General features: G+C 29.4%; 1 protein-coding gene across 11 annotated transcripts in view; it reads right to left on the bottom strand.

Annotated features, from left to right (window-relative positions):
- Nrm (neuromusculin) overlaps positions 1-22,180 on the bottom strand; it is a 176,515-nt gene that overhangs the window by 29,638 nt on the left and 124,697 nt on the right. For all 11 annotated transcript variants that reach the window (XM_083109506.1, XM_083109498.1, XM_083109499.1 and 8 more), the window contains 7 exons: positions 19,113-19,283; positions 17,999-18,160; positions 9,127-9,311; positions 4,468-4,618; positions 1,767-1,878; positions 1,380-1,558; positions 668-1,012 (listed from right to left, as the gene is read on the bottom strand). In XM_083109506.1, the coding sequence (XP_082965632.1) occupies positions 668-1,012; positions 1,380-1,558; positions 1,767-1,878; positions 4,468-4,618; positions 9,127-9,311; positions 17,999-18,160; positions 19,113-19,283 (1,305 nt within the window). The remainder of the gene's footprint in view (positions 1-667; positions 1,013-1,379; positions 1,559-1,766; positions 1,879-4,467; positions 4,619-9,126; positions 9,312-17,998; positions 18,161-19,112; positions 19,284-22,180) is intronic.

A 22,180-nucleotide genomic window follows, 5' to 3' on the forward strand; every position in this document is an offset into this window, starting at 1 on the left:
CTATGGCAATGTTTCAAGAATATACAGAATGTGAAAGAAAAATAGAAAAGAGAGAGAAGTGAGAAAGAGGGAGAGACGAGCGTTCGCGTTATATATAATCCGATTAATGTAACAAAACACGATATTGTTGGTATAACAACATTGCATAAAGGTAAAGTAATCGATAATTTATCGATATCGTTGCTATAATTAACATCAAATGTAAATACTTTTACAATGTTATTTGATATTGATGATAAAATATTATATAAGAGCTTGCAGCTTTGTAATTTATATAAAATCTACTTTAAATAATTTTGTATCATATGATGCAGGAAATGTTTAAAAAATTAAAAATATAAGAATATATACATACATACAATAGGGTATGAGATACATACAAAATTATGAATAGATTTATATCGCAGATTGTCTAAATTGAACTCGATCTCACGTTTTCTTTTCTAAAAAAATTTATTGACAAATAATATAAAAAATAAGATAAAATTGTGTGTACATGTACGATAATCCGTAGTACCTATTTATATCATTGAAGAGCACATGTGAAGTTCGAAACGCGAATAATGGACGTAACGAATTACGGTTGGGACACGTAATGGATATCTCGCCAACTTCTCTTCCATCACCGCATAACACGAATGAGTGACGCGTGACAGAGAGGACTTACAATAAACTATGACAGGCGTGCTCGGAGAGATTGGTCCCCAGCCAGCCTCGTTCCTCCCCTCGCAGGAGTAGTTGCCATGGAAGGTACGGCCGACAGATTCCAGCAGCAGCTTGCTGGGGTCGATGTCGCAGAACGTCAACGATTCCTCGGTTGTCGTTGTCATGGCAGTGCTGTTTCTCGGGCAGTCCGGAAGTTCTTTCAATAGATCACCGTCTAAATACCAACGGACGGCTGTCAGCATCGCCGGATTACCGGCATCGACCTCACACGTTAACGAAACGTTCTGACGATCTGCCTCGTTCACAGGTGTTTCCGGATCCATTATCACCTCCACCACCGGCTTGTCTACAGATGTGTATGCGTCATAAAAATTGGAATATACATCCACGTCATATCGCGAGTATAAAACGGAATAAAAAAGTACACGCCGCATGTCGTCGAACTCTCTCTTCAACTTTATTCCTGATGTAATCGCGTAGTTTTATTCTAAATATAAAACCGTCGTTTTCTAATAGAAGAATAATATATCTGACTGAGAGAGCTATGTCGCGAGAAATGAGAGAGGATAAAGTGTTCCTCCGATGAGATATCCTTCCGAGATTTAGATTTATTATTATCTGGAGCTTTAAGCAATTTTGGATGTCGTGATCAACTGCTTTGTATTAGATTGAAGAATTAAATGTCGCTGTTATCCATCTTACGTAATACGTACAAAAGACCGAGACCTCTACGTCGTCCTCGGAAACGGATGAGCCGGCGTTGTTCTCCAGGATGCATTTGTAAGAACCCATGTCGCTAGGAGTTGCGTTTTTCACTGTGAGCGCCGTTTGTTCTGTGATTCCACCGTCGTAATGCTCTTCGTTTAATACTAATTCTTCGTCGTCTCGTAACCTACATCACCCGATTAGGAGAAATAAAACGTAGATGGCGACAATTTATTTTTTAATTGGATATATAGAAATGACCAAAATAAATAAAAACGAAGATGTTGTTGCTAATTTATCTAATAGAACCAGCATTTTTTAAATTTCCTTGCAAAAAGATAACTGATGAAAGGATTAATTCATGTCGATGTATTTTTGCGCAGAAAGCTACTCACCACGTCACTTTTATCAGTGTAGCAGGATTCGCCTCGTAGTCGCAGAATATTAAAAAGTCGTCTGTCTCATTAACCGTTACATTGTTTGGCTTCATTTTGATTATCGGAGGATCTGCGACAGATAAAACGATGAAGACGTTACGAGCAATATATGCAGAACTTTGACGTAATCGCAGAGAAATCAAACATTTATTAGAGCAAGTCTACGAGTATAAAGAGAAAAAGATGTAAAAGATTAAATCTTCTAATTCAGTCTTCTAATTCAAATCAAGATAATTGACATCTCTTTTTCAAGTGTTAATAAATTTACGATGTCGTGGAAACACTTCACATTTTACAGTATTAATTTTTTTATTTGATATTTATCAAGCAGTTCGAGCTTTCTTGAAATCTTTTATTAATTTTATTTGAACAGTACTTTTCTAATCAGTTTTCATCATTTATTTTATTTTTCTGTTGCAGTAGTAAAATCTTTTCGTCTTTCATTTTGATATTTGAAGATCGTACAGATTATTTTATTTTTATGATTGGCTTACATTTAAAATGTATAACGCGAAATTTGAATTGAAAATTGAAAATTGTTAAATTTAGATTCGTCTGGGTCACATATTATGCACTTAACGCGCGGCAGAAAGAGGGATATAAAACAAAATTCCCGTAAGAGAGTACGCAGTGCGAGAGTGGTTGTCACAGTGCTAACCGGAACGTTGGAAACGTGCCAAACTCAATGTCTGGAGTTTCTCGTTTCCAATCCATATGGGTAGTCCTCGTTCCGGCTGCAAAACGAAAGTTTCTCCGCCATTTCGCACTGTAACTGGAAGCATCAGGGAAATACGCAACCGTTCGTCTTCTTTTTATCTGTTCCGCGCTCGCGTAATCAAGATATCGTATCTTCAGTAGAAGATGCAACTGCACTCCTGATTTCGAAATCAGGTCATAAGTCTATAATGATTGAAATATCGATTGGAGAAATAATCTAAATATAATATTATTGTTGGAGCTAGATAATCTCATGATTAACTGGCGTAATTTAACAATTAATTATTTTTCTTCAATTACGATTTTCGAATAGGTACTTTTTAATAGCTGTAAATGTATTCACATTTATGAATATGTAATGTTTGTAATATAAATAGTTTTAATATAATATTTTCTTTCTTAATACACATTTGAAATAAGAATCTTATATCTTTTAAAAACACGTTAATATATCACGAGAAAATATAAAAATATATCGTGTGTTTATTTAAAATATGCAACTGGAAAATCACATAAATGTTGTATGACTTATATGAACCGTTCTTTTAAAAGAGTAACATAAATATTTATGAAACGGGAAATATTCTTGAAATTTTTATGCTTTTATTTCAAACTTTTCGATCGTTTCTTTTGAACTCTTTCTTTACTTTTTCTTCAACATGAATTAACGTTTGGACAAACTTATATGCTTATTTTTACTTTTTTACTAAAATCATTATTTATTTTCAAAACTTACTGCGTTTGAAAAGTCGATTTTGAACAGAGATTTATATATTCAAAGGTCTATCTTGCAAAGAAGTGATAATAAAAATAAATTTCCAATTTTATTACATTCTATATTACAATCTCTGTTTTTGGCTCATTTCTAAGGAATCTTTAAATCGATAGTTTTTGCCTAGATTATGCGTAAAGTTTATTATTTTCTTTTGTAGAGACAAGGCACAAAATTTTTGAATTTAACAGCAGGATAAAGTTCTTCTGATTGCTGGCTGCAAAGTTATATTAATTTGCATAGTATTATGCTGATGAATGGCGCATGGGTGTGTAGAGTTATTTATTTAAAGGATTTAGTTTATAAGAGCTAAGTGCATGCAAATGTTAATAACCGTCCTTGTGTAGCTTGCAGTTTCGACGTAGACTATATCCGGCGCGGTATGCAAATATGTGAGTTTGGGGTAACAACGCAATCTTGTTGTAGAGTTTCAATACTATTAAACATAATTGTAATTATAAAATATTAAAGACTATGATTTGTGTAGTTTATATTATTATTACTTATGACAGAAGAGAGAGACAGAGATGAAACATTATTTTACACATGATCCAATTGCTTGCAATATTACTAAATATTTAAAACAGAAATTTCATCTTCCGTGAAGCGAAATTTGTTCAACATATTGTTCAATATTATTTATTTAACGTTATTTATTTATTATTCATTAATTATAACTTTATATATTGTATATGCATATTTTTTAGAAAAAAATTAAAATATTAGAAATAGAGAGAAAAATGTATTTCTATATATTTTATATGTAAAATATGTATATATATTTTTACATACACATATGTATATACATATATGTTTGTATAGAAAATAATCATTAACTTATACATACATACATATATATATATATTATATGTAATTTTATAAAAATTATATATATATATATTTATTATATTTTTATATATTATATATATTATATATATACAATTTTTAAAATAAAATTTTGCAAATAAAAAATACATAAATGTAAAATATTAAAAGTAAAATTACAATAATTACAATAATATACTTATATAAAATGTATATTATATTAAAATTATGTTAATAAAATAATTATATAAATAAGATTATAAAAAAATTGATATGAAAGGACTGTCGGTGACAATAATGACTATCTCATTCGTTATTTTCGTAATACTAACTCGTAATACTTACATAATACTTCGATCGTTGTCGTTTCCTTCAATGGTTTCAAATCCTCGATACGAGTAACAGAGTTTTCGGCATAACAGTTGAATGTTCTGCCATTGTCGTATACCGATGCCGTAAAAGCCAAATAACTTACCGTGTTCGATGTACCGTCCGCCTGCGAACATAAATTGTTTTAAACAGTCTCGATGGAAATATAATTCGAAGTCGAACTTCTATTATTTATATCATCAGTTTTTTTAGCCAAGCTATATCAATTACTTTTTTACTAAAATCACTATTTATTTTCAAAATTTACTGCGTTTGAAAAGTCGATTTTGAACAGAGATTTAGATATAAATCTTAACCAAGAGCCTTAACCAAGCTATATCAATTAGAACGACATCTGCTTAAAATTAACGGCTTCATTTTTTGCAATGCCTGAATTATTTTCCAACCAAGTTCTGTCGGATGCAATTTGGATTAACATTTAAATAATTTATTTTAGAACGACTAAATTATCGACGGATATACACAAATACATATATGTTGTATGTATGCATTATATAAAGATTTCTTTATAAAATTAGCCTTTTCATGAAAATGCTAAATATATATATATATATACATATACACATATGCAGATTATACAAATTATTTTCAGACAATTAAATGAAAATAGTTCAATTAGTTTTGTACTTTTAAATTTAACAGTTTCCATTAACTTACATAATGTATCGGGAATGATCTAATTATCTTATTTTTATGTTATATAGATTTTTTGACCAAACATCTTTGATAAAAAAATGTTGGAATTTTGTCAGTTTCCAATTTGTGAAAAAACGCAATCGCACGCAGCATTCAACGTCCCGCATAATTTTAACGATCCCGTAATTGCATGGCACAGTTGAAAATGTATTGTAACAAGTCAACACATATAACAACGATGTACAATTTGTTATTCGTATTCGCGATAAAATTAATCAAGTTTCGCGCTTATTTTCTTCCTTTGTGAAATGGTATATTTTATTCTTATCTATTTAATGAAATATAAGTGTTTGCAAAAACCGAGATTATATTTGCCTTTAATGGATATGATTATTTTAATAAAAAGTAACTTCAAATTTATACATATTCTAATAAAAAATTAAATCTGCAAATATTTTAGTAAATCTCGGATTAATTATTTATTTCCAAATTTTGATTTTGCTACATGTTATTAAGCTCACGAATCTGAATAATTTCTAAAAGATTTCAGTAATTGTTTGTTGTTTATTAAAAAGTTAACAAATGAATATTTATACAAGTCAAAATTTGAACATAGATTAACAATGAAAAATTCAATATTAGAGATTTACAATTTATACAAACATTATTATCTATGCTACACTCAAATAAACATAGAAATTTTCACAGAGGACATTTGAAAATATCAAAAATTGAAAAATGAATATATGTATACGCGAGAAAAATTTTTTACATTGTAACTTTCCACGCGAAGCGAGATTCATCTCACATCACCCGGTGCTTTCAGTATGATGAGGCTATAATTATATGATAATGATATGAATTTGTAATTTTATGCATATGTTAAAAAGTGATTTTTGTTTACTTTTGAACCTCGCTTTCCATTAAAAGTTGTAAATTCATAATACGAGAATTTAACTTGTATAATTATGGATTTTGTCACGCTAAAAATATCGAGATAGACACGGGGTGGATTTCATTTTGCGTAAAAAATTGTACCTTATGTATAATAATGTAATTGTCAATTTTATTTTACACTGAAAGCATCGGATGGTATAGGATAGACTTTGCTTTGCGTGGAATATTGCAAATTTACATGAAGCCTCTCCTTTGCCTACATGTAGTTTTCACTCTCAATTTTTGATACTTTTGAACATCTTATATAGTTCTGTGTGCATATGTGTAGAATATAAATAGTAGTAATATCGCTATATAAACTGTATTGAATTCATTTTTTCAATGTCAATCTGTATTCAACATTCGAACTTTGATTTGCATGAACATTTATTGATTAATAACTTTTTAATAAACAATGGATGACTAAAAAAACTTTTTAAAAATAACTCAGACAATATATGTCAAGCTCGAGAGAGAAAGAGAGAGTGAGAATGAGTATATTCATCTAGAAAATCGATATTCTTTATATCATAATTTTTAATTATCTTTCAAAAAGATTTAATCTTAAAATAAAAAATATGATGATTTAACAAAATTAATAAATCTTTCAAATAAAATAGCAGCAATTGACTAAATAGACATAATAAAAGAGGTCAAAGCATAACAATACATTCAATAGAATTAAAATTGCATGAAAATGAAGCCAATATACATTTTTCTATGGCATTGGAATTTCATATCGCATGCTCATTTTATCTTCTTTTTCCGAAGACAATTTTTTTCTTTTATGAACCTATTAAGTAACTAAATCTAGAGAAGCTGTTCTGTATTTATTTTCCAAGAATGGCGCCGATCGAAATTTGCGATTCATTAAAGCATACTAGAAAGAAGAGTATGGGACAATATTTGCTGGAAAATCGTTGTAAAACCATCTGAGCACGTAATATCCTGCTTCGCGCGATAAAGAGTAACCAAGTTTAAAAATGTGATCCGTTTAATTCTGTTATGACGCGACGCTCATGTCGGTAGGAATTCGTGGCATATAATTGCTTGCCACTATGCAAATACCGTTTGCTATCATGTGAAACGTCGCGAACGGATTTAGTCGTGCACCGTCGCTCGTCTCGTAATCAGGCACTCAATAAACAATGCTAATTATGATATCACGATCAGGCGGAATTGCAAATGATAGAAATACAAATCGCGATGATGTAAACTATATTTGGGGATACAATCAAGAACAATTCGTTAATTTCGTCGACGCGAGATGGTTCTTCATCAAACATTGCTAATTGATAGTGCAAAATGAATTAAATTCGTTTCGCACGATACGTTTCGAATACCTATCTTTATGTTGACATTATCAAATAAATACGTTTCTTTATTTGCGAAGATATTACGAAGTAATGTTTGATTTAAAGCGCGAGATAATAAATTCTGTTAAATGTGTAAATCGTCCTGTGATAAAATCGTGATTTTTTATTATGTTCGATTAAATGTCGATTAACAAATTAATTTTTAGTTTAGTGATATACTTTCGCTATACAATATCTCTCCGTATAATATTCCGTGTAAAGATTGTTTAAATTCATATATGCAAGAAGAGCAAAATATGAACATTCTGTTCCAAGCGAGACAGCATTTTTTGTGCATAAAGAAACTTTTTGTTATCGAGGCATCGCACCGTTCCATCTATCTTACGACCTTTAACTACGGTGACATTTTTTTTGTACTAATTGCATCGCGTAGGTGCGAGTGGTTCCGTATGCAGTCATTTTGCGTGCATGCCGCTTTATAGTCTCAGATATTTCCGTAATGGATTTATGATAGCTGCGTGACGCCTACGACTTTTATATGCATTTACGTATACACGCGATAGCGCAGCGATATATAGAAGGGTCTAATGATTTTTCGATGCCGCCACCGTCGTCGTGCAGCTACTTGTTCGAGCACGAAATTGATTTTTTTTTTCTTATAAGCCGAGAGTAAAACGACGCCAGGCGATTCGGAAGTAAATGACGATTCCTTGCGACGGCGACGTTCTCTTTTCCTTTCTTTTTCTGAACTGTGCTTCTGTTTCATTTCATTCTCTATCCTCTCATCTTCGAAAATTAATTTTAAATAAAAATTATTCTGAATGGAATCAAAGGAATTTAATTCCGTTCGATATTTTCGAAATTTCTGCAGGCATTTCCTTATTGATTATGAGCTTTTACGAAATAAAGTATTGAAAGAAATTGCTCAACTATTCCAGAAATTTCTAATTGATAAATACTTATGCATAAAAAACGATTTTAAATAAATCTAAATTGCACAGCGTTAATAAAGACTAGATATGACTCGAAAAGAGAAGATTGGAATTATCGGGTTTTATAAATTTGTTGATTCCACCGCGTTTCTCGAAGTAAGCACGATGAAAATTTGCTGTTCTTCAAAAATATTTAATATGAATTAAAATGTACGACAGGTGCCGTCACAATCGATTTTCCGAAACGTAGTTTTGCGAAGTTACCGCGTAACTCTGTCCATGTTCTCTCGCCGAAGTAAGTAACCGAATTAAAACTTTCGCGAGTCTCTATTCATTGTCGCGTGTCACCAAATATGCTTCTTTGGAACACTTATTTTGATGCAAATAGCGGCAGGATCGACGACAAATTCAAGCGTCTTAAGAATTTACATTAGGAATTCTATACAATGTAAAATACAGTTCTATACAATCGCATTTGGTGAGAATGGGAAGATTTTTCTGATTAGAAACTAAAATTTTTTCTTCTATGAAAAAAAAAATAATTTCTTGACATTTTAACGTTAAATAATAACTCTCGTAATTATGCTTTAAATCAGGTTTGCACCAAAATACTCTCGTAATTAACTGACAAGATTTAGTTGTTCATTTGAAGCGTAAATCGAGATAAAACAATAGATAAATTAAATTTTAAAAAAGCGATTTTTTAAATAACGATGGGGGAAAGGGGGAAATTATCTTAGAGTAGAAACCATGCATTCATTGATTGTAAATACAATATCGTAATATTTACTCACATTTTCGTTTACTTTTGTCTCAAACATCTCGAATCTCTCGTTGCTCTCGCTTAAATATTGCGTTCCGTTTTGCCAGGTTACGTTGGCTGCGGGTCGCGCCGCTTGTACTTTACATTGCAATAAAATTTTCGTTCCCTGCACGACATGACCAACCACTCCCTCTAAGTCCATCTTCGACGGGCGCACTGTAAAGATAATAGCAGTGTTAGAAGATAGAAGCTGTTACTTGCTATGGTATTAAAACACGATTAATGCCCCTATATCTCTATAACACTAACTGCTTAGTAAGAGTACACAAAAAGATTCGCCCTAGATTAGAGGAAAGAAAGTAAAAATATGACACGTATATTCAATTACATGTTCTGTACAATTTTACATTCTAGTAGTAGAGAAAGACACGTTATATGTATAAATTAGCATTTTTCATTCTAAATTTTTAAGTCTTTTTATTATTTTTTTTCATATATCATATTTTTATCTTAGTAATAAGCAAGAAAAGAAAAAAAAGTACTTTTATATTTTTTTCGCGCAAAGAAAAAAAGTATTTTTATATTTTTGCATCGACGTGAGCTTAATTATTTTTCATGCAAAATTATACTTTAAAATGAGATACTATAGATTATTTTTTTATTATAATAAAATAGAATAATCGTGAATATTCAAAAAAGATTTTGAAACTGATTGTGTTGTAAAATACTTGATTCTCTTTCGACCTGTGTATATATATTATTAATTTGGAAAAAATTAATAATCTGCTTCATTATATTTGATTATCATATTAAATATTTAAACATATTTTACTTAATATGTACGGTGAAAAACCGCGATATTTAAATTTAATGTTATTACAATATAAATTTTTATATTTATATTGTACGTTTCTCTATACGTTTCTCTGTTATAAATTAATTAAAATATGCACGAGATGAGAACGTGTTCTTGCTATGAATACATTAATTAAAAAAATATCAATATCAATTAATTAAAAAAATATCCATTATCATCTATTATCTACTTTTTCTTTATATCTTTTATTTTATTTAGCATTGCAACTGACGACTTATAAACGCTTCTTTGTAATTTAAACGATCGTGATGAACACTGGAGGTCGTATCGACGGAACGTTTGGCATTTGGCAGTCTTTTGTATTATAATAAAATTTTCAGGTTCAGATTCAGCGATTTCCATAGCTGTCTATTCATTGTTAAATGCACGCCTGTTTCTGTACTGTATACTAGTTACTGGACATACATGTAGAAGGTGGCCATTGGCAATCGGTCGTAGATGTCATCTAATGATGATTGTGCGGTATCTGACCTCCGCATGGCACGATAGTGACATTAGGATTGGTATATGTAATCAGGAGTAGAGCGAGACATGATTGAATGTACGTACGAAATGTCAATTTCGACAGTTTTGTATCGTTCCTGATGTTTTCTGAACAATAAAATTGTCCTTGTATAATTAATTTAGAAATACAAGAGTAGTGAGACACACACATGTTGAAACAGTTTAGATATATATAATTCTCTTTAAAAATCATGTAGTAAAATAATTATAAATTATTAATATTTTAAGTAGTAATAAAATAATGAATAATAAAACGAAATTCAAATTTTTCGAAGTCTACAAATTGTTGTTGAGAATTAAAAGTCTTTAGAGATATATAAATATTTCGCGTTGTGACAAGAATCATAATAATATAGTGCATATTTCGATAAACGAATTGTTTATTTAATGGTCAAAATATCTGTATATATCAATGCAGTAGCAGGTCGACTAGATGGATGACTTTTCCATGTTTATAGCGTCATGTTTGCTTTGAAAATTTACAGTTAATGGAATATTTGAAAACTGTCATTTTGGTATCGTTAAATCGATCCGGAAGCTCCTACGGGGATACACACTTTATGATAAAAATTGCTGTAGAAACGCGTTAATCGGTGACGATATGTTCTGTCGTTGCATATGGAGATATATATCCATTAACGTCGATGGATTTCCTAACGGACTGTCCTGTACATCATAACATTCATTGAATTTCCCTCGGGTTATTATATGTACATATATATAATGCATGGACATTATCATATATTGATTGGAAAGTTTACAAAACATCTTGCAATTTATATATTATATTAAAATTAATTTATATATGTTATCAAATTAATCATGCATATATGTATATGCATATATATGTATAGATATTAATGTAGTAAGTTGTCGTATATATTACTTAATAAATGTTATATATATTCTTGGTTAATCATGAACATTCTTAAGAGTATTTGGCAAAATTTTCACCAAAAGAGTTGAGTATTTTATTACTTTTAAATTTTCAACTACGTAGGAAGTTATTGGAACTTCAAATTTTTTTATTGATAATATTTCACAACTAGAAGTTCTGTCGAGTCCATTACATGACCCTAGTGCAGATCAATCTTTCTTCTAATAGCACTACAGTTGGTCTGAATTCTTGCCAATTTTTTTGTAACGATGGTTTGAAAAAGTTAAAAGTTAAAAGTTAGGCTTAATTTAAATTGTTTCTTTTATTTAATTTATTTGTTTTCATCATTTTAATTTTTTTCTTAAAATGTACATCAACCACAAAAATTTTAATGTTCATGGCTTAATATCGAAAAATAAAAAGTTTTTGAATGTACAAAACAACATATTTTATGTTTTCAAATTTTTTTAGATACATTTTTAATTTTTTTTTGAATCGCAAATATTTATAAAATTCGAATTTTCCTCTTTATAAATATGTGTTGTTTAACAAAAAATAATTTCTTATTGTTATATCTGTCTAAATATTGCTTAGGATCACTTTGATTCACTATGCACTGCACGGATCTCTGAAAATTATGCACTCGAAGTTAATAATGTTATTAAATAATATTTTTTCAAAACTTATAAATATAGCTTATAAATATTTTCCACAAAAAAGAGAATTTTTTAAATTAATTATAAAGTAGAGAGATTAAGCGTTAATACGTGGGTTATCGATGGTTCTCGTAAAGTCATGCAGAAAGCATTGACCGATGATTCATCGACAAAATTCAGTGAGCGGTATTCAATACAAGAAGAATACGAAAAGAAAAGATGCAGGAACCGAGCAAAGAGCGAATGGCGAGAATCTAATATCGGGAATTGCATTTGACTTCAATTGCACTCCCCCTACCTGATGGTAGATGCGGAGAAACGGACCGAGGACCGAGGGTAGCATAGTGACAGAGATGGGGAAAATGTATAAAAAGTCACCTCTTCTTTGCACAAATATTTTTTTTTCCGTTGGAAAATGCGCTGACGTGCTTTTGATCTTCGAACAAATCTGCCCACCGACGTTTACTTTGAATCTATACGGATGATACTGGATCACATTATCGAATGTATTTTATCGTATCTACGAGAAGATGATGTAAATACATCGTTTGATATAAAAATATAACTCGATACTTTGATGAAAATTTGTAAGAGAATCGTGCTTTCATTCATCATCTTATGATATCTCGAAATATAATTATCCCATTGAACAAAAAAGTTGTTATAATCCAGAATTAATTTAATTTAAATTAATTTTGTTGAAGTATCTAAATGTATTTGCGATATCTAATATTTATGTAACGATAGATTGCGAATAATAATATATAATAAGTGAGAAAATAAACTCCAAGATATATAAATTTTATGAGCTTCTGAATTTCAATAGTCTTCAAAAGATGATTTTTTTATTTGACTAAAATTGCATCTCAGAGCATGTATGCAGTGTAATAAAATTTTTAATTTAAATATTGATTTTTTAATAAAAATAATAATAATATAAAAAAAATATATGTGGCGGAAAGTAATTTTTTATAAGAAACACCAATTGTTCTGCAGGACAGCTTCAAAATTTATAAGATATTTTTTTAATCGTGCAGTCGTTTTGAAGATATCGTCAGATACGTGAGATGATAAGATTCTCTTTTCTTGTTAATGAAAACTCGTCATTAAACTAATTTCCTCTTCGCACCCGAAAATTTCTAAGAGTTCGCAATTCGGTAAGCCGACCACAAGACTTTTTAAGTCTGTTGCCGATGGCAATCCGATTTCCTGGTTTTGTTTCCCTATAAGAAATCCACTTGCTTGAATGCTCCGCCAGGTGCCCGTTCGCGAGTTCTCGTCACTCTCGAAAGCTTGCTTCCGCGACTTCCAACGAGCAGCTGCGGAGCCATGAGATTTTCGCAGATATCCCGCGGGTATTCGCGACATTTCCACTTTAAATTCACCGCAGGTTGTTAGGAACGACTCAGTGGGAGTTTATATTTATATTTTCTATATATATATATATATATATATATGTATTGAACGGATCACGCTCTGAAGAATTTTAAATTGCGCTTCGCATTGAATTTTGACGATATCGCTGTTATCCCTTTCTCCTTTCTTAGTATTTTCGACATTGTTTTATTACCTGTCTAGATTTTTTTCGTGCTGGCAGGCAATTTTTCACGATATGATATCGGAGCGAAGCATGTCGACGTGTTAGTAAAAGCGTCAGATAGTGTGCTCTATGATCCTGCGTATTACATCCTTATAGTATAAAAGAATATCATTGATAGCGATAAAGTGAAAATTTCAAGCAAAAGCGTCACAAATTGCAACGATACATAAATGAAAAGATGTTAGAAATATACTATTGAAAATGTATTTTGTCTTCTGAAGCTCTTTGAAATTTAATGGGAATTTAAAGAGATTAATAAAGAGAAATACGTTACTAGATATTGCATGCAGTACACGATTACAGTTGATCCACAATTCATTGCTTTTATCTCGACAAAAAAAGCAAAGCTTTTTATAGTAGAAATTTTTTAATATATTAATGCATCTCTGTATCTAAATAATGTATTATTAATTTCTTTAATTTCATTTTTACCTCTCTTTAATTATATCTTTATCAGAAAAGAATACGCTCTGGACTTTTATCGTCTAAATATTTCAATACATTATAATTTCATATACTCTCTCCATTATATAAGAATTCATTATATATATTTAATTCATGAGAATTAAAATTATTATTACTTTCCAATCTATTAACGTAAAATATAGCATTTATTTTTTTTGAAATTATATGTGAATTGTCTTTATTATAATAATTACATTACATAAATTTCAAAAATTATAGTTTTTGACAATATTAAATATAATATAACATAATAATATAATCAAAGAGATAAATTACTATCAGAGATCGCTTTTATATACAATATATATGCTGGTAGTTATAACACATGTACAATGCAAATATTAAATTTTACAATACAAATATTAAATTTATTCGTTTTATAAGATATTTCTTCTTCGATAATATCTCATTACATTATATCAATTAAATATAATAACTACTCTAGTTGCAATAAATATGTGATATAATAAGAGATTAATCCGATAATTTAACAAATTTATTAATTGACGCGTTTCCACATGATAGCAAGAAAATTAATCCCAACTTCAAAGTTAATAAATTTATCGATACACCGTGAGTTACGCGGATTTGCGTATTTGTATAATAATATTACGATATGATATTATATTATAATATTGCACGTGTAAAGTTTGACTATCGGTAATAAATTTCTAATCGTGACAAGACCGCAACACCTGTACAAATATAAGATATTATATAATTAATAATTTAACAATTCATTCTGTGCACATGTGTGAATATATGAAAGTCTCTTTTCGCGTGAAAATGATAAACATTTAATTATAATATACAAAATTTGCACGCATGAGCAGATCCGTAATTAAAATAACGTAATTAAAATCTGTTAAGATACTTGGCGATTTTCGGCAAACCATAATCATAAGTATTGCCGTAATAATGTGTATAATTTGAGCTGATTTGTGCATACATTTGAATATGTGTTAAAAACGATTAAATTTCTGAGCTAAGAAGGATTTTTACTGTAGTAGTGTTAAAAAACTAACTAAAAATTGTTTTTCTTGCTTATTATTTAACTTAAATATTATTAAAAATTTTAAATAGTATTTTTATTACATTGTTAAATTTATAGAGATATTCTGCTATATGTGTACATTTATCGAAGACTTATATATCATTTAGTAATTTTCAGTAATTTATGGCCTGCTATAGTTGTATAATGGATCATTAAAAAACTGTTCCAAATTTATGTGAGAATAATATATTTCGGTATACAAAGAAACAGCGAATACTCTTTTCTTTTCTTTTTACTTAAATTATATATCTGCGCAATAACGTACAGTTAATAAGAGAATTCCATTAGCGCGTATCGATCAGGATTTCAGAATGCAATAATGTATTACAATTTATACAATTAAATTAGATGCGCTTTTCCGTTGAGTAGCTAATAATGCACATACTTTAGCTTATTTATAAATATTAGTTAGTTTCATGCTTCATCTAAAGTAACTCAATACGAAACTTTAGTTATCTGAATCGCGTATAAAAAAAAATGTAACTACGAAGGAAAGTCATTAAGTGGATCACAAATAATTATTGAAAAAAATTCTTCTACATGAATTATTATCAAGTTAGATTATGTAAACAATTACTGCCACCTATTCAGAAACTAATTTACTTCATTTATGGTTATCCCACAAGTCACATCCATTTGTGACTTAATTAATGATTTAGCAGAATATTTTAGAATAATTAACTATTTGTGACATATACTTGTATGTCTTAATGACTTTCCTTCGTATTTTTGTGTACTTCAATATCAATTATTTTTTTCCCAATAAAAGTTAGAGAAATCATGTACTGAATAATCGATTCTTCCTCATTATTGCACTATTATAACTCGATTAACCATATGGAGCATATGAAAAAAAATACATTGCGAAAAAGACTTCTCTCTCATCGCGATAGTAAACATGAAGCAAAATTACGTGACCTACATCAAGTGAAATTAGCTTTTTATCTGATGTATAAAAGATGCACCATGGAATATAGGATTTCGGCTAAATTTGAAAAAAAACATATTACTATCAATAAAAATTTAGTTTATAATCTGGTAGTACGCATAGTGTTTTGATCGCGTAGAAATTTAAATTTGAGATTCAAATCTCTTTTGCATCAAATTGAATTTTGCGCACTTTCGCTTTACACTAGACTTTTCAAGGTATAAACCACTGGTACTTTCATACCTTTGTATGCGGATTTCGAAGATTTAAGCGCGAAGAATTTTCCTCTCAAAGTGTCTAATAGATTGTCTGAATTACATTATTATATAAAATATGAGAGGCATGATTGTTTTTTTGCATCGATCTATTTCTTAATCCGGGTGACGAGGTACCGGTTAGTGAGTGTTTGTGAAATTCTGTAATAATTCTAACTCGCGCAATATGTTGTGCTAAATCTATGTGAGTAGTTTTGTTGGGACGAAATCCTCTCTTTAACTATGCTATTACATTGTGCGAGGAATTACAACAGATGGAATAGTTATTTGACATGACTGAATACCATGTTCTCAGATCATTTAATATATATGTTTACAACAAGAGAGAAAAAGAAAGAATAATATACCTTACTCTATTTTCTAATATGAATGCCTAATACATTTTAAGTTGAGGTTTAACAGACATGTAACAAACACAATCTTGGACCAGATAATAGATTTCATTAATAATTTTTATTTTTATTTTAAAAAATAAAAATTGAATGTATGTATTCAATACTGTTAAATATATAAAATTCAAAGAATTGTAAAATACAAAATCTACGTAAATAAATAATAGTTTAGCTAATTTTCTCATCATGTATGCTGGATTTAAATTGTTTATTATTTTCGTTTCTTATTGTCGTACCTTTAAATTTATTATTATTTATTATTTAATATTGTCACATTATTCAAATTTAAAATTATATTATTACATGTTGCAAAAGTCGATTCTGTCTTATATAACTAAAATATGATATCCAATATCTCCATCAAGTTATTTAAAAACATCCGTTTAACGCGATTATCAATATTAATTCTCTTTAATTTTTAACGATGAACATCTTATATTATTGTTTTACATTTTATGTTACTGATTAAAGTACAAAATGCTATTAAAAATTGAGAAACAAGACTTTGTTCTCCTTTTTTTGATATTCGAGCGTGCTCGAAACTTTATTAGGAAATGCTAATTGACTTTGAAAGTTAAGCTAGTTTATATTTCGCAACAAGTACACTTGGCCTAAAAATTCTTCCACACTCGATCACATTGATATAGTGCTCTTTGGTTCTAGTATTATTCATATTCATACCTCGCGCGTGCGCGAGTTTACTCGATGAATCCGTGTTTTGATTTAATGAATAAACGGTACCTAGTGGATTGTTGCAAATTTAGGTCGAAGTATCCACATTCGTTTATTCTATTACTATGTTGAATTTCATGTTGAATTTGTATCGATGGTTATCGAATTGTATACTGTATATATTGCAAATTACGTCGCGCGATTGAAATTGCACATGATTCTATCTCCTCTTCTCCCTTTTTTTCTCTCCCCATTGACGGTACGTACGATACTCGATGTATAATCGATATTTCAAACGGAACTGATCACTAAAACACATTTTTCTATTGACATATATTGAAGGCTTTTATTACTGATAGACTATCTGAAACTTTATTATTATGGAGCAAAGTATATTAATAGTCAGTAATGAGAAAAATTGTTAGATTAAAGTACAGCATAGAGAGGAAAATTCCTCCACACTCGTGTATAAGTTAGTAAAAATGACAAATAAATATACATTGAATAAGGATTTTTCAATCATATTGCGCAGTTCACAGACATTTTTTGCAGCGTGCAGAAAGATTCTGCTACGTTAATTTCGAGTAGAGTATATGTACTTACCGTGTACATTTGGTTTAATATCAACTGCAAGTGGCTCCATGAGGGCAATATTGTTGACTTTACACGTGAATGTTGCGCCTAACTCTTCCCGTGTAATTTGCATCTCCAGCAAACTGCTGCCAGTGCCTGCCCCGGTATCAGTGATAGTCGACGAGCTCGTCGCTGAAATGGAACAGTTTATATTTCTTGACAAGCATGTCTCCAGAGAGAGAGGAAAAGAGAGAAACAATACTAGTTATATATTTTAAAAGATCGCGCAAGATTAAAACAAAGCGTATTTCGAAATATGCATGACAAAAAATTGTGATAAAAACACTGAATATTTATTTTAATTTAAAAACGCATAAAATTAATAATTAAATAAAATTAGAGAGGAAAAAGTCTTTGATAATATCATCGTCATTATCGATAATTGATTATAATAAAAAATTAATAAATGCTAAAGTTTCTTTTGTCTTTCAATATCTGCGTTTGAATAATGGTTCAATGATAACGATACATTTTAATTCATATAAAATTTCACTCGAAGTAAAATTATATATTTTAGCATTGTATCCATTTATTTTTAACTAAAATATTATATGTTAGATAAAATCTCACTTGATTCAATAATGTTACATCTCGAATAATGGAAATGTTAAGATATCGACCATGAGCGAATTTGTTATAATCAGTTTTTAATAAGTACATATACAAGTAGAATTAAAAAAACGCCAATTATATAACTAATATATATTGTAATTTCTTGATATTTTAATTTTATACTTTTAATTTAACAGATTAATTTAGTAATATGTAAATTCCAATAAACTATTTTGTCAAAATATAAATGAAATTAACTTTTTGTCTAATACATAAAAAAGAAAATTAAATTAGAAATAACATAATTATATAATTACAAATTTTGCCGTAGGCAATTCCGCTAATTAAGTTAATCCGAGTTTAGTCAAAGTAATCTTAAATTAGAGTTATAAAGGGGATACATCATTAATTGAAAAAGATAAATTATGTGTGTTCTGTTTAATTATGTTTTTAGCTTAAATTTGTTCAAAAATACGCATGATTTTATAAACAGATTTATCGATTTTAGTGAAGATACAATTGTAAATTTTACCTTCAAGCAGTTGGTCATCTTTAAACCACTCCACTGTAGGTACAGGTTTGCCTTTGCCGCTCTCGCAATATAGAGCTATTGTCGAGCCCTCGTTTATAGGTCCTAAAGTAGAACCCGTACTCAGAGTATTCTTCGAATTTTCGTCGATGACACGTACAAATTTTGGTTGCACTAGAACACACACAAATGCATTTATATCGAAAACTGTTTTATTCTATGAATTATCACTGTTCATTTTTGCCGCTTAAATTTAAGAGTTTTATTGTAGCGACTATCTCTCTTTCCATATATTGCAATGTATTACAATAACTCCACAGATATTGCATTCATAATTATAACTTTTCCTCCTTTGATATTGAAAATATATTTGCGCGAAGAAACAGTTCATTAGTTTTCTACTTTTCGAATGTATAAATGCATTCTTCAAATACGAATAAATATGATAAAATAAAATTTACTTTGCATTACTCTGCAAAATTTCTTGACAATAATGTATATCGTATATTCACTATTATGTTTAAAGATAACTGCTCCGCGGGAAACTATCCGTTTCGCTTTGATGTTGAGGAAAATAACAAGAACGCTCCGTAAAAGATACCACATCTTGATATAAGTAAAATATTTATGAATATCAGACTTGCTCTTTGTTCTTCTCTTCTTTTTTTTGCCTAAAGTTATGCGAATCGATCGTTTTGAAAAATATCAGCGTCAACACAAAAATTTAATCTGTTGTTTTGCGTTTGTACCCTATAAATAACGATATCTCGAGGGTAGTGTGGAATTTAATAAATTGTGCATTGTATCGACATTTTCGAACATCTCGTCTCATGTGTGTAAATTGATACGATTTATATATATTTGCTCCATATACCTTCCGGCTTAGGAAATAGATACAAATCCTATCATATCTTATACCTCGCACAAATACCATTCCTTCCGACGTTATCAGATCTAAAAATTCCTAGAGTTTTCTATTTTTGCTAAAATATCAATTTATATTTATACAGCAAGTTGCAATTTATTTATATTAAATAGTATCTGATTATTGAATAATTAATTGGGTTACTGCAAAACGATAATTTTATCGAGAAGCTTTTTCTCTTAAACGATAAATGATTTAATGACGATATTTCGAAAAGTACTATCGCAATCCAATTCATTCCGTCTAATTCAGCACGTTCGATCTGATAGAGACTTGTCTTTTCGCGCGACGGGAATAAAGCGACGAGTATTGCATGCGGTGAAATTTTAAACCACTGTTATATCGATTTTCTGATGTGCGAAGAGTACCTTAATTTTCTACAATTCCTACAGGAATAAAGTGACTGCCACTTATCGAACAGGTGCCATGTTCTTAGGACATTATAAATCAAATCTTTGGTAACATCAACTGAAAATGCAAGCAGATCACAGTGTTCTAGTACTCAAATCAAATCCTCGATAACACCAACTGAAAATGTACTCAGATCACAGTGTTCTACTCTGTCGATGTTACATTTATGAATGTACATACAAATGCACATACACGCCGAGCATTTGCATGCTGCAAATCCGGCGTAATACCACAAGTGCTTATATGTGTAAATGTTACTTTTATGGATAACTATATTTATGTAATGGTCATTTTTAAAAATGGCAAAAATGAATTATGGAGAGCCGCAAATGATGAAAAGTACAGTATAATACTCATAAATATAATACCGCCATACGCATTTGCGTAGAAATAATGGAACAAGCTTTCATTATATTTGTACTACGCTGATATACGAGAAATTATTCGTCTGTTCTCTAAAATATATGAAAACATCAGAAAATTTATATAGATATGACATGTAATGTGTGTTATTCATTTTTTGTTGTTTAAATTTTTTTGAACTTTTAAATAATTATATAATCGGTTGTGACATGGCATGTACGTTTTATACAAAAATTGAAATTTATTTGATAGTGTAATTTTATTTTCTATTGGCTTAATCTCGTTTGCGTTCACTTTTTGTGCGATCGGATTGTATCATTGACAAATGATAGAAAATGAGAATTTGATTATGGAAAATTCCTGATTTTCTCTTCGAAACATCAACCAGATGAGATCTAGAAATTTATTAGTATTTATTCGTGTTTAAGAAATTTGCATTTTTTGCATCTTTAAATACCGATATATGTATGTCAGGAAACTTAAAAATTAGCAAAACAAAATAAGATTTTATGATTAACGAAAATAATGTAATTACTGTTTAGCATTTCCGTTTAAATTTTAAATCGATTGGAAATTATATTTTTCTTATTCGCCTGAGATATGTCTTTTAAATCGAATAGAATCTTCTTTATATTTTGCTCGAGAAATGCCGAAGACAATTGTTTATTAAATTTTTTCACCTTCTGCTGCTTACATCTTATATCGTTTTTTTTTCAATCACTCAAGATTTCATTTACAATTTTTCCGCTAAATTGACATTTTTATAAAGCGGTGATCTAGAAAGAAGGCAAGATAAGTAATTTTATCATATATTTTTAGTGTCAGATTTTATTCGTCTATATCGAATTATATCAGCTCAGATGATTTTATATTTATGAGTTCTCTGGGAAAGCAGGAATAATTTGTCAAATTAAAATAAATTATTTAAGCTTCAAAAGGAGTAATTATTATTATTGTGTGTCCATGTTAAAAAATTGTGAGATTATATTTTATGTATTACTGCGACTTTATTCTTATCCTCAAATGAATATTATGAAAAATTTATTAGTTTTGATAGCATTTATGAAACCGCATTTAAATTATAAGGCACGTTCAATTGAAATGTGAACTAAAGTCATTATTCTATAAAAATTGAATTAATATAAGAAATAAATCAAAATACAAAATATTAAATCACTAATTAATTAAATTTATTTATTTAGACTCCGTCTAAGTGTATGTTGTGCGTTCTAAATTTATGTTTGCTAATTGTTATAAAAGAAGTTTGCAAATATATAATTTTATATTATCAAAAAATAGTGAGAAATTGTTAATAATTCAAATTTTGTCGCTACAATTTTTATTAGATACATTTAACTGAAACTTTTATCAA

This window comes from Camponotus vicinus, unplaced genomic scaffold (assembly GCF_025532165.1).
Source record: "Camponotus vicinus isolate PSW18456_S1 unplaced genomic scaffold, iyCamVici1.0 SCAF_9, whole genome shotgun sequence".
Classification (NCBI taxonomy): domain Eukaryota; kingdom Metazoa; phylum Arthropoda; class Insecta; order Hymenoptera; family Formicidae; genus Camponotus; species Camponotus vicinus.